Here is a 12726-nt window from a genome sequence, read left to right on the forward strand (position 1 = left end):
TTCACTCAAAAGGTAGGGGAGGTAAACAAGCAGAGTAAAGCCAAGCCAAGCCAAACAAAGCAGAGAAAGAGAACAGGGAAGAGAGACTGAAGAGAGACGACTCTGGAGCGCACTCGATGAGGCAACAAGTATGAAAAAATATTAGGAGGGAATGATACACGGGTAGAGATAACGACTTGGGAGCACCCTTCCCATCATACAAAGTAATGGAAAGCTCTTAGTTATGACTCTCCACAACATACGATTTATGTAGCTCTAATAGTCATTGAAATACAGCTGTACAAACATTACTCCATTAGCTTTAGACTAAAAGATTGACTCATATGATAAGGCCCTGAGGTTCTGCAAGTCTTTCTTCACCGTATAGACAGCACACCCTCGTCTTCCCACAATTAACAGGGTATATAGAAAAAACAGTTCAAAGTGAAACTGAAATGAGTGGCCAGCCTTATTATGGACAGTGCTTGAGTGCCGCCGCTACCTGTACACAGAGAGCCCGCAAGAGAGAGAGGCAAAGGCAGAGGCAGAGTGACTAAGGGAGAGAGAGAGAGAGATGCCGGAGAGCGACTGATTGCAATTGCCATTGTGTGTGGGGGTCTGGGGCACTTGGCCCACTCTGTACGGCCGCCTGCTTTAGTCATTTTTCAGTTACGCTTGCGTTTTGTCAACGTCGCGAGAGACGCGCACCACCGCACCGCATCGCACCGTTCGCTGCTAATTTGTTTAACTTAACTTTGTATTATTGTTTCAAAAGAGAGGCCTCCCGCCGCCATAAACAATAGCGCTAACAATAGCTGAAGTTGTTGCATTCACTTCGCACAGACTTTACTTGAGACTTGAGACACCTGAGTCATAAAGACGAGAAGGTTAAGCCCCCCAAAAAAAAAGAAGCATTTCCCAAGAGAAAGAGAGAGAGAGAGAGAGAGAGAGGGAAGAAGAGAGTGTGTGAAATGCTTCTTTTTTTGTGTTTGCTTTCTTCTGACGTGTGGATATCGATTTTTGTTTGGTTCTTTCTTCGTCTGGATTGTCTGTTATAATTCGCTTTAACGTAGAAATGGAGACGGCGCAGTCGGGCAGGGTCAGTCGTCTGGAAAGTTTCTCACATTGCGCATACGCGGCGTATGCCTCTAAATTGAATTTCAAACTGCAAATTTGTCGAAGCAAATGCAGAGCCACTTCAAGGTTGCCAAACCCAGCAACCCTTGCCACACAAACGCCACACGCTACGGAGAAAAGCCAAGTGCATAGTGGCAGGAGAGGCACATGCCCTATTTGCATTCGAAGGTTGTCAGGCATACCCCCGAAAATGAGCCACTTGAAAGTAAATTTTGTGTTATTTATAGAGGCATGCCCCATGGCCGGATTCACACACACACACACACACACAAACACTATCAGTGCAGGGCTGTGGCTCTCTGCTCTATGTTGGATATTTGCAGATGACAAACATCGAAAAGTGCTCTCGCTTGGCTTGTGTGCATATCCGGTTTCGCCGGCATTTCCTTTTCCTTTTACCCTGCACAGAGATTTTTCTGGTTAGATATATTGGCAAACGACGAGACTACGGCCACGGCCACGGCTACGGCAATACAATCAACATTTGCACAATTCCTTTGGCATTCCTTTTGCTGGCTGCGAAAGCAAACAATAAGCTGCATTTGTTGCTGCTGCACATTTCCTTCCTTAAAGCGAACAGCAGGTCCTGGGATGCATGTTGGCCAATAAATAATACCGTTGATAAGCTCAAGGCAATGGCATTCATTATTTATGTATTGTGTATCGTTGATTGCATCGGATTCTTATTGAATTCTGTGCCACCCTTTTCATCACAACGCATCATTGTTGCGTGTTGCACTTATTGTTTGCTGTTATCTTTGCTGCCCCAGCACACACAGCCCTTGTGCAAATAACAATTTAAAGTATTTTCTCTGCTCGGTTCTTCCTCTGGCAAACAAAAGCAATTTCTATTGCTGCCCAAAATGTTGTTCAAGTTTTTTCGGCCGGGCCTTGGGGGCATTTCACAGTTGCATGCTAAGTTTTACGCTTTAACCGGGCAACTGTCTTCTGTCTTCTGTGTGCCGCCTACCCCGGATTTGCCATCCGATTAGTGACAGCGCGACGAAAACAAACAAAAATGCAATAAATGCCAGCTGTATAGTGAGTGAGGGATACACATAGAGAGAGAGAGAGAGAAAGAAAGAGAGTTGCGGAGTGCCAACCGTTAGGTCAAAAGAATTTTTGCATCGCATTTTCCAATATTTTCCGCCACCATGTTGGTAGCAGTAGGAAATGTGGAAAATTCGCGTAATTGCCGAGCAAACTGACTGCAGCAGCAGCAGTTGCAGCAGCAGAGACATTCAGCGAGTGGCCTGTGGCCTGTGGCAATAGCAATCAACATGGCACCCGGAGGGACAATCAGTCTACTGCCTCCCCCAGCTCCAACCAGCTATGATATCATCCAGCTACAGTTCTCTATAAACACGTTAATCAGCAAGCTGTTCACACACGATTCCATACGTAGTAGTTTCCGTAGTTTTACCTACCCAACCTCCACCCCAAAATATATCCCGATACGACAGGTGGACCAAGGTCATTACCTGCCACTTGACTTTGCTGTGCTGTGGCTGTGGCTGTGTTGTGGTGCCTGCTCTGCCCCTTGTAATGCTTTCATGTGTCCAAAAATACGAGTATGTCGTAATGATTCACAAAAGTTATTCTACCTTCCCTTCCCCCTACCAATATTATAGATATGTTATCGCTTTGTTTTCCCTATGTGTCGCGTCAGAGGTGTTCGTTCATTCGTTTTATTTTTTTGTCTCCCCTCCTTTTATTTTGGTTCTCTGTTATCACAACACCGAGCTTAGGCATTCCACAAGTTAAGATAAGATAGGAGTTTCCCTCCATTCCGCACCTCCTTTTGGTTTCCTTTGGGGTTCTTATTTGCGAAGAGTTTTGATTCATTTCAACGTTCACGCGTGAATGGCGAATGTTTCCTTTCGATTATGGGATATTTGTACGGCGATTATCCTCTTTTAGATCAAATCCCCTCCCCAACACAATGAAGGAGCAGAGCTTTGTGGGTGGTTTTTTTCCACCATTTTTGTTGTTGATATATTTCAGTGGCTTTTTTTGTTCCATTTTTTGTGGTAACATAAAAACTTTGTTCATTAATTTTTGTCGCCACATTTAAGCGGCCCCGACGCACTGCTGATTTTCCAAGCTTAACACTTGCAATTTGTCAACCGCGGCATGCCTCTCCGTATCCGCCTTGCACTCCTCTGCGGCAACAACAAAACTATTCCCCGTTCAACCTGAACTGCAATTAATCATGGAGTCTGCTCTGACCTTTCCTCTGGCCATAACTCTGGCATTTTTTCATAGCCGCAGCAGCAGCAGCAGTTCACGTGTCCATATCGATGGAAGCGATGGGTAGATGTGCGGGGTTTTAAGTCGCTTTAAATGCCGCTGTAATAATGAATCTTCTCTTTAATTGTAATTAAAATCGATTGAATCGATCCGGTCACTGGCTGAAAAAATACCACAGACTGGGGGAAATGTATTCCAGAATTTGCATAAACGAAAAAGAAGAAAAAATCGTTGAATGTGTGTGTGTGTGTACCTCGAAAAGTTTTCGTGCCACTTGTCCAAACGAATATGTCATGGATGAGTCGGAGTCAGAGATGGAGGCAGCATCCAAGCTGTAGTTGTCGGAGTGTTTTGCTTTCTTGTCCACAGATGACTACTCAGGGAGGGATCTGAAATATGATTTGTGCTGTGTGCTGCTGCTGCTGCTTTTTTTGGCATGTGTCCAGACGACTGTCTGCTAATTTCACAGGGCCAACAGGGGAGTCCTCTCCTGCCAGTTCGCATTTACATATAGATGACAAAAAAAAAAAACAAAAAAAAGAGCAGAGACAACATTGATTTGGAATTTGCCATTTGTTTGCGTTGTCACACACAAGAGATTCAGCAGCAGCCACAGCCAGAGCCACAAATTCCAGATACATATGCGAATGCTAATGCATTCGGGGAATCTCCATGCTCCGTCTCCATTCTCCTTATCCTCATCATCACCTTCTCTTGCTGGTGGAAAGGAATGCTTCCGTTTTATGGGGACTTTTGCTCCTCATCTTTTGGCGTATTTAAATTTTTATATTTTTATATGCTTTATGACATTTCTTTTACGCGTGTATTACTTTTGGGGGCGCTCCCTTCCTTCCGTATTTCACGGCCACGGATGTCATCGTAAAATGGTTAAATGTCTGCTTAAGTGGCTGCCACACACACAGAGGGTAGCGACAGTTGCACAAATGAGTAAAGAAGAAAAAATGATAAGAAAAATGTGATTTGCGTGGCTGTGCTTTTAGTTGCTGTACCTTTTCCCTTAAATACAGTCCCGGAACCCACACACTTGAATAAATACACAAAAACCCACACGGCACGTGTCGTCCTTCTGCCACATGGAAAGTAAAATCTTATTTTGTTTTATGGCTTTCGCCCCCTCGGGTTATTGTTGCCTGTTGACCCTGGCAAAGGCTCCTCTTACTGGCTATTTGGCAGCTAAAGAAAAGCCTCAAGAGATGGCAAAATGAAGCCTGTGCATGTGTGGGCTGCCCTGCAAATCCATAAAGAATGTCGTTCTGTTTGTCCAGAAATATGAGGGAATCAAACATGTAATAAGGAAGGGCAGATGGGCCAAAGGACTTACACTCTTCCAGTGTACTTTAACACTGAATAAAACACATTTCGCTGCTTCAAGTGTAAAATGCTGAAGAATATATTTCGCTCAACTTATGAAACTCAATAACGAATCGAATTGTAATCAAATTGAAAGAGAATCAATGCCAAAGTCGTCTGGCAAGTAGAAGGAGACGGAAAGCCAACAAAATTAATGTCGACTTCGACGGCAGGATGGCAGCAAAAGGCAGGGCAGAAATTTGTTTGGCTTGCTGGGAGAGTTCTTCCCTCATTCGTTTATACTTTGATTAACATGAAACAACTCGCATACAATTACAAACTGAAATTGTCTCTCTTTTACTTGTCTGCCTGGCTGTCTGTCTTCCTTTTGCCTCCTCCCCAAATAAAATGATTTTGTTGGCCAAAAAGTGCCGACAGATTTATTGAGTGCAAATCATGAGCTAGCTGGCAGAGGAGGCGGGTTGGGAGGCTCAAAAGAAAGCAATAAATGTATTTCCACTCACCCGGAGCCATCCTCACCTGTGGGACTCCCCGAACAGTGCTGCGGGCTTGTCTGAGAGTTTTCTTTTCAGACACCATTTTGATGCCTGCCCAACCTCCCCCGTTGAGTCGACTGTCTGTTTATTTATTTAATAATTATTCAAACTCGTTGTACCGTCGGTCACTCGGTGGTGGGGGGCGTGAGAGGTGGCAAGGTTTTCGGCCCCACACCCGGCCAAGGTCGTTGGTTTTATGTTTGTTTTCTAGTCTCTTTTTCGCAGCGGTTCATTGACTGCCGTGTTTATGGCCAAGTGCCAGATGCGCTGCCTAACTTTCCTGGACCCATTTGAATGTCATTAAAGCGTAAATTTATGCGAGGCACAAAATCTAACTAAATTCTAAATAGGTGTTTTGTGGGTCGTTTTAAATTTGATTAAATCGATGTAATTTTCACTGATATTCGGAAGGGATTGGGGAACGTTTCCATGCCACTGCACATGAGTAGATGCATAACAGGGTGCAATCCAGTTCGATGGCCAAAGAAAGTTTCGTTGTGCTCGCATATTAAAAGAAAAGTGCAGTGAAATAAACAAAAAAGAATCCCCTACAGTTGCGTGGCAAAGATGCTGCTGCTGGCTGCCGCCTGCTATCCATCATATTAAAAATTGCACTCAAATATAAAACAAAATTGAAGCAATGTTCAATGTAAAAATCAAAGTCAAAGAGGGTAACAATACCCTGCCGCGAAATGGTCAAAGGAGCAATGGGAGCAACGGGAACGGGAGCAACTTTGGGGGCAGTGGCAGGAATAGCCCCGCTATGAGTAGCCTTCGCAGCTCCTTGGCCTCCTCCAATCGCAGTCCCATGAACTCGCTGCAGAGGAAGGGCAAACGTGTGCGAATCGTCACCAGCTATGATCCCGTGGATAGAGATTACGAAAGGCAGCGACAGCACTATGGTAGAGAGACAGAGCGAGAGCGCGATTATCTATACCAGAAACACCTTTTTAATTATTGAATCTCTTTTCATTTGTAGATAACTTGGATGGCGTCACTGAACTGCGTTTGGAGCAGTACGAAATCCACATTGAGCGCACGGCAGCGGGACTTGGCTTGAGCATTGCCGGCGGCAAGGGATCCACACCGTTCAAGGGCGACGACGATGGCATCTTCATATCACGCGTCACCGAGCAGGGACCCGCTGACATGGCGGGCCTCAAAGTCGGCGACAAAGTGCTCAAGGTCAATGGGATTGTGGTCGTCGAAGCGGACCACTATCAGGCGGTGCAGGTGCTCAAGGCATGCGGCGCCGTGCTCGTGCTGGTCGTGCAGCGTGAGGTTACGCGTCTGATTGGACATCCGGTGTTCAGCGAGGATGGCAGCGTGTCACAGATATCTGTGGAGACGCGTCCCCTGGTGGCCACAGAGGTGCCACAGTTGCAGCAACAGCCAGAGCGATACATTCCAGCGCCCATCGAGATTGTGCCCCAGCAGCATCAGTATCAACAGCAGCAGCAAATGGTGGCTCCGGCGCATGGTTACTCTGCTAATGTGTTTGCCACACCTCCAGCTGTCCAAAGCATCGTGCAGCCGACTCCTGCTGCTGCTGCTGCTGCTGCTGCTGTGGCCCCCAATGGCCTGCTACCGAATGGCAGGGTGTGTATCCTATAATTTCCTGACATTCGGTCTCTCGTGATTGATTTCTGTGTTGATTTGCTTGCAGGATGCTGCCCAGCTGAGCTACATCCAGCTGCACACGACGCTGATACGCGATCAGATTGGCCAGGGACTGGGCTTCAGCATTGCCGGGGGCAAGGGCTCGCCACCGTTCAAGGACGATTGCGATGGCATTTTCATATCACGCATCACAGACGGCGGACTGGCTCATCGCGATGGTAAAATCATGGTGGGCGACCGGGTGATGGCGGTAAGTAGGGGATGAAAACGAGGGGCTCACCCGACACATGCTAATGGCATTTCATTGTACCATCCGGTATCCGTTGCGTTGCAACCACCGCAGATTAACGGCAACGATATGACGGAGGCGCATCATGATGCAGCCGTGGCATGCCTCACCGAACCGCAGCGCTTTGTGCGGCTCGTCCTGCAGCGCGAGTACCGCGGCCCCCTAGAGCCGCCGACAAGTCCGCGCAGTCCCGCCGTGCTCAACTCGTTGAGTCCATCCGGCTATCTGGCCAATCGACCAGGTTAGTAGACATCCCCAGCCCGCAATATCCATGCCCCCCGTTGATGATTAACCGACCTTTTCTTGTCTCTGTGTTTGTGTATTCCTGCAGCCAACTTCCAGCGGTCTGTGGGCGATGTCAGTTACGTTGAGCAGCCGTACAAGTACAACACATTGGCCACCACCACCCCCACACTGGCATCCGCAACTGTGGCACCTGTGGCAGCCAACATCAACAACAACAATACGCTGCCAAGCAGCAAAACGAATGGATTTGGCGCTGCCACAGCTGCGTCGGCCGCTGGCCCAGCGATAGTGTTCGACAAGACGACGGGTCAGCCGGTGCCCGCACCGAGGCGCACCAATTCCGTGCCCCTGGGTGATGGCGATAGTGCGCCGCCCAATGGTGCGGCCTCCACCGCCAGCGGGGACTCGGGCGAGGCTCAGGTAAGGAAGCGATAGATGGAAATTGTAGCGTTTTGGTAGACTTAACTCTTAGTTTTTTGTCGTTTAGCTACATTGCACGTCATTCTCAATGTTTTTGTCCATAAGATCGTTTTTTTGATCAGAGCGGTAGACTTAAGATTCCCTCCTACCCCCTATAGGAAAGAAACTTGCGCTGCAGTTGGCAGAAATTATTTATTTATTTATATGATTCAATCAATGGTAAGTCTTTCATTCGAAAACCCCTAAGGAACTGCAGCGCAGGTTTTTTGAGTCGCACGCAAATTGTTGTTGATATTTTGCGCCTAAAAAACAAACAAAAAATGGAAACATGAAACATGAACACACATGCCCCCAAACACCCCTTCCAAAAATACTCGTACAAAATATATTGTAGCTCCTAAGTTAATATCTAATTGTGCTAATCCATATCTCTGCCAGATTATCCATAACCCCATAGAACTCCTAGAACTCTCCTGTCAATTTGCTCTCCTCATACTCCTCGTACTCGTCTAATGGATTTGTATGTGTTTTGTTTTGCATGTGCCCCACCCCGTGTGCGCCTTGTGTTTTGTCTGTACTGTACCTCCCCTCCCCTCCACCCAAACAAACAAATTCCTTCCACATCATTCAATAGCTACAGATACATGCCACATAACCATATCAAATATTTTTATATATTTAGCTTAAGTTCTGCACTGATTTGTGTGTGTTCTCTGTCCCTCTCTTGCTTAAAATAACAGCAAAAAGATCAAAATAAAGAGCCAAAAAGCTAGGCTACAGTTTTCCCCAGAGGGATCATCCATAAATAATTTGATGTCGTGTTAGCAAGCATTATGGAACACAAACATAGATGATGCAACGAACAAAATCTCTCATGGCAATAATTCGCTTGCACAATTTGCATCGTCTATGGTACATAATTCTTGGTTCTAGGCAGCTTAGGCTTAGTTTATGCATAAAGATAGAGCATTCCATCCATCAAAATGTGATATCCAAAATTGACAAAAAACCAACATATTTTTGTTTTTCTTTTTCTCTAAATCCACACCGACCCACCCTAACGAAATCTTGCTTAAAAATTGATTTGACTTTACCGAAAAACAAAACCCCCTGCTACCCAACGTAAAACCCGATCGATACCCACACGACGAGTGCAGGCCTCCTCGTTGCGACCGCTGACGAGCGATGATTTTCAGGCGATGATACCGGCACACTTCCTCAGCGGCGGCAGTCAGCATCAGGTGCATGTGGCACGGCCCAATGAGGTGGGCGTCAGCGCTGTAACGGTGAATGTGAACAAGCCGCAGCCCGATCTGCCCATGTTCCCGGCAGCGCCCACCGAACTGGGCAAAGTCACCGAGACCATCACCAAGTCCACATTCACGGAGACGGTGATGACGCGCATCACCGACAATCAGCTGGCGGAGCCCCTGATCAGTGAGGTGACTATCTCCACATCACGCTTACACTAGACCACATAGAGAGTCGTCGTCCCACCGCTAAGAGACCAACACCAAACCAAAGAGTTAACGAATCGTTGTGTAAAGCGGTGGTCGGTGTTCCCCCTCCTCGGTACACCAAAGATCGATCCGCAGTTCATTGCCGGACTTAATGCCGAGCTTTCCTCTTGCCACAAAACACACACACACACACACGCACCACCTGCACCACCTGCACCACAATCTGCACACAATGCACACCTCCACAAAAGTCCAAAGAAAAGACACGAAATGTTTATTTAAATTTATAATTTAAAGATAATTCTACACTGCAATTCGATGAGCTCGATTAATAAATTGATTTATGTGCGTCTTGCAAAACGATTTGATTTAACTGTTGGTCTGAGTGGTCGACAAAAAGCACAACCCCAAAACCCAGCCCAGTCCACATCCTTCCATCCGAAGTTCTAAATGGAATGGAATGGCGGATGAGAGGTTGATGTGGGGCTCGGGATTTGCGCTTACATTATGTTTCATGCAAAACATGTTGCCCACCCACATACACTCACACACGAGAGTTGTGATCTGCTTCGATGACTAATTTGAGTAGCATTTGAGACTGGAATTGGATATGGATATGGATATCAAAGTAATGGTTATGGAATGGGTGCTGCCTATTGTATTGCTTATTAATCGATTAATCTAATCCACTTGGAAGCAAACTTTTGCATGCGTTCAACATTTTCTCTGTACTATAAGTTAATCAATTCTTGAAATAGAAACGATAATTTCTACTCTTACTAACACACTTGATAAATATAATTCCCTAGAGGACAAACCATGTTTTTAATGTTTTACCCCTTAAAAGTGGAGTGGACTTCCTTCTGTCCTCTTTTTTTTGTTGGCTCTCGAGCACTTGAATATTTAGTATCCTCTTTCTATTTTTTATATATTTTTTTTATAGTTGTAACTGAATCCGTTTCAAGTGACGGGCCAAAGCGCCATCGTTTTTGAACGACAGAACGGTTTACACACTCACTCTGCTCCATGGGAAGCCTCTCGAGTGTCATCGTTGACATGAAGCAAATCCCGGCAAGAAATCTCTGCCACTATCTCTCTCTCTCTCTCTGCCTCTCCCTCTGGCTGTGTGTGTGTGTGTTGCACAAGCTTTGTCACTTTGCCACTTGCTACATAAATAAGTAAAGCGGCAAACTATGCAACATGCAAAACGTGTTTAAATAATATACGAATGAAAAACTACGACATTCCACAGTGGCAGAGCAGAGACGAGTCGAGTCGAGCCCCAAAAGAGATTTACTCTAAATGACTCAACTGCAGATTTCTTCTCCAGTTTGTTCATCCAGAGCAACAGCCCATAAGTAAACTTTAAATATTTCTGTTTGCCTCCACAATCTCCCACCCGTCCGTCCGTCTGACTTTCTGTCTGTCTGTGGAGTGCAAACACTGATGCCGCAGTCAGTCAAGCAAAATGTTGAATAAAATACATATAAAACAATTGTTTTTAATTTCCATGCCTGCTCTCTCTCTCTTTGCCGCCGTCGGCATCGAACTCTTAAGAATTCAATTTGTTGCCAAGTTAATTGATAAAAGTTTTGGATACAGTTTGCTGCATGCATGCACTCATATGTGTTTCACATGTGTTTATGTGGCATCTTGACATGAGTGGAGTTAAGGGTTTGACTGCCACAAGCTGAAGTGCCAGAAAAGTGCCTCTTACTTTGATATTTTAATAACTCAAAAGCTGGATTTGTGCACAACCGCAAGTCGGTTCCTTCTCGGAATCCAAGTAATAAAACTGCAAACAGTTGGGGAAGAGCGGAGCGGTCTGTCTGCTCTGCGCTGCCCTGCTCTGCTCTGTCATTTAATCTAATGTTAAGTTATTCATAAGCAGAAGGTTATTCATTATTTATTGAATATTACTACTCACTTTCCGGTATTAAATGTTTCTGTTCTTGTCTGTTATGGCTTTCTTGATTGGTTATTTGTATTATGTCTTTTTGGTTTCTGGGTTTATTTTGGTTTTCGGTGGTGTGTCTCTTGTCTTTTATGTTTTTATGTTCTCCCGGGAAGAAAAAATAAATTGAAATTCCATGTAAATATCACCAACAATTTTGCACAACCACAAAACATCACATCACATACCATTTGACACTCACCGACATAAACATAAGCACGCACGCACGCGCACTCCTGCATACCCCAATCATCCAGCGCCCCAGGACCACACACGGCAGTCTTAGTAGGGTTACTAGAATTATTTATGATAGCATTATATGCGTACCATTTTGAAGTTTGCTAATCCTTGCACTCTATTGTTTCTATAGGAGGTTGTGCTGCCCAAGAATCAGGGCTCTCTGGGCTTCAGCATTATCGGTGGCACGGATCATTCCTGTGTGCCGTTTGGCAATCGTGAGCCTGGCATCTTTATATCACATGTAAGTTGATTGCAGGAAACCTTTGGAACACACATTTACTGAGTTTAAATGACACACAGATTGTGCCTGGTGGCATTGCCTCAAAGTGTGGCAAGCTAAGGATGGGAGATCGCATACTGAAGGTGAACGATGCGGATGTGTCCAAGGCAACGCATCAGGATGCGGTGCTGGAGCTACTAAAGCCCGGCGATGATATCAAACTGACCATACAACACGACCCACTGCCACCTGGTTTCCAAGTGAGTTTTAGTTTACTTTTCTTCCACTTTTCCACATTTTTTTCTTTATTTAAACTTTAGTTTATGTAACGTACTGTATATGTATATAAGCTTCGAGTCACAATTTCTTATACTTCTTATTACTATTGTACTCTGCAAACAAAAACGCTTTCTCACGAAATTATATGTATCGCACAGAACATTGAAGTAGAGTATGTAAAGACCGAGGTAAGCCCTTTCACACGACACAAAGAGCTGCTCCTACCTCTCCCTCGCCTTCTCCTTCTCCTTCTCCTCTTCCTCCATTGCTCTTAGCTCTACAGCAATTGTTGGATAATTAAGACAGTAACAACAAAAAAGAATACCTGCATTAACATATCAATTAGCAAAATGCTTTCCATAGTTTTTTTTATAGAGCTTATGCCCACTGCCATTACCATTGCCATTCCCCCATTGTACTTAGCCACCACCAATATCCACTTGATTGTTATGGCCAAGTCCTTGCTAATTTCTCTCTCTCCGTCTCTCCTTCCTCTTTCTTCTCTTTGCTAATTGTAAATCACAGGAAGTTCTACTGAGCAAGGCCGAGAACGAACGCTTGGGCATGCACATCAAGGGCGGACTTAATGGACAGCGCGGTAATCCCGGGGATCCCTCCGACGAGGGTGTGTTCGTCTCCAAAATTAACTCTGTCGGCGCCGCCAGACGCGACGGAAGGCTTAAGGTAACGTCGTGTGCCACACACCATTGTTGTCTGGCGGCATGAACTTAATCGGCGACTTTCTTTCGTTCTTTGTGTGCGCT

General features: G+C 45.4%; 1 protein-coding gene across 26 annotated transcripts in view; it reads left to right on the forward strand.

Moving 5' to 3' along the window:
* Window positions 1-12726, forward strand: part of LOC117583486 (protein lap4) — a 64766-nt gene that overhangs the window by 26528 nt on the left and 25512 nt on the right. For 17 of the 26 annotated variants that reach the window (XM_034271797.1, XM_034271801.1, XM_034271811.1 and 14 more), the window contains 9 exons: window positions 6214-6833; window positions 6901-7104; window positions 7198-7384; window positions 7475-7809; window positions 8967-9251; window positions 11594-11704; window positions 11764-11943; window positions 12121-12150; window positions 12488-12646. In XM_034271797.1, the coding sequence (XP_034127688.1) occupies window positions 6214-6833; window positions 6901-7104; window positions 7198-7384; window positions 7475-7809; window positions 8967-9251; window positions 11594-11704; window positions 11764-11943; window positions 12121-12150; window positions 12488-12646 (2111 nt within the window). Of the gene's footprint in view, window positions 1-5815; window positions 6137-6213; window positions 6834-6900; window positions 7105-7197; window positions 7385-7474; window positions 7810-8966; window positions 9252-11593; window positions 11705-11763; window positions 11944-12120; window positions 12151-12487; window positions 12647-12726 lie in introns of those variants that run through there. The other 9 variants (XM_034271807.1, XM_034271809.1, XM_034271825.1 and 6 more) reach the window with 4 other exon arrangements.

The sequence above is a fragment of the Drosophila guanche genome, unplaced genomic scaffold (genome assembly GCF_900245975.1).
Source record: "Drosophila guanche unplaced genomic scaffold, DGUA_6, whole genome shotgun sequence".
In the NCBI taxonomy this organism is placed as follows: domain Eukaryota; kingdom Metazoa; phylum Arthropoda; class Insecta; order Diptera; family Drosophilidae; genus Drosophila; species Drosophila guanche.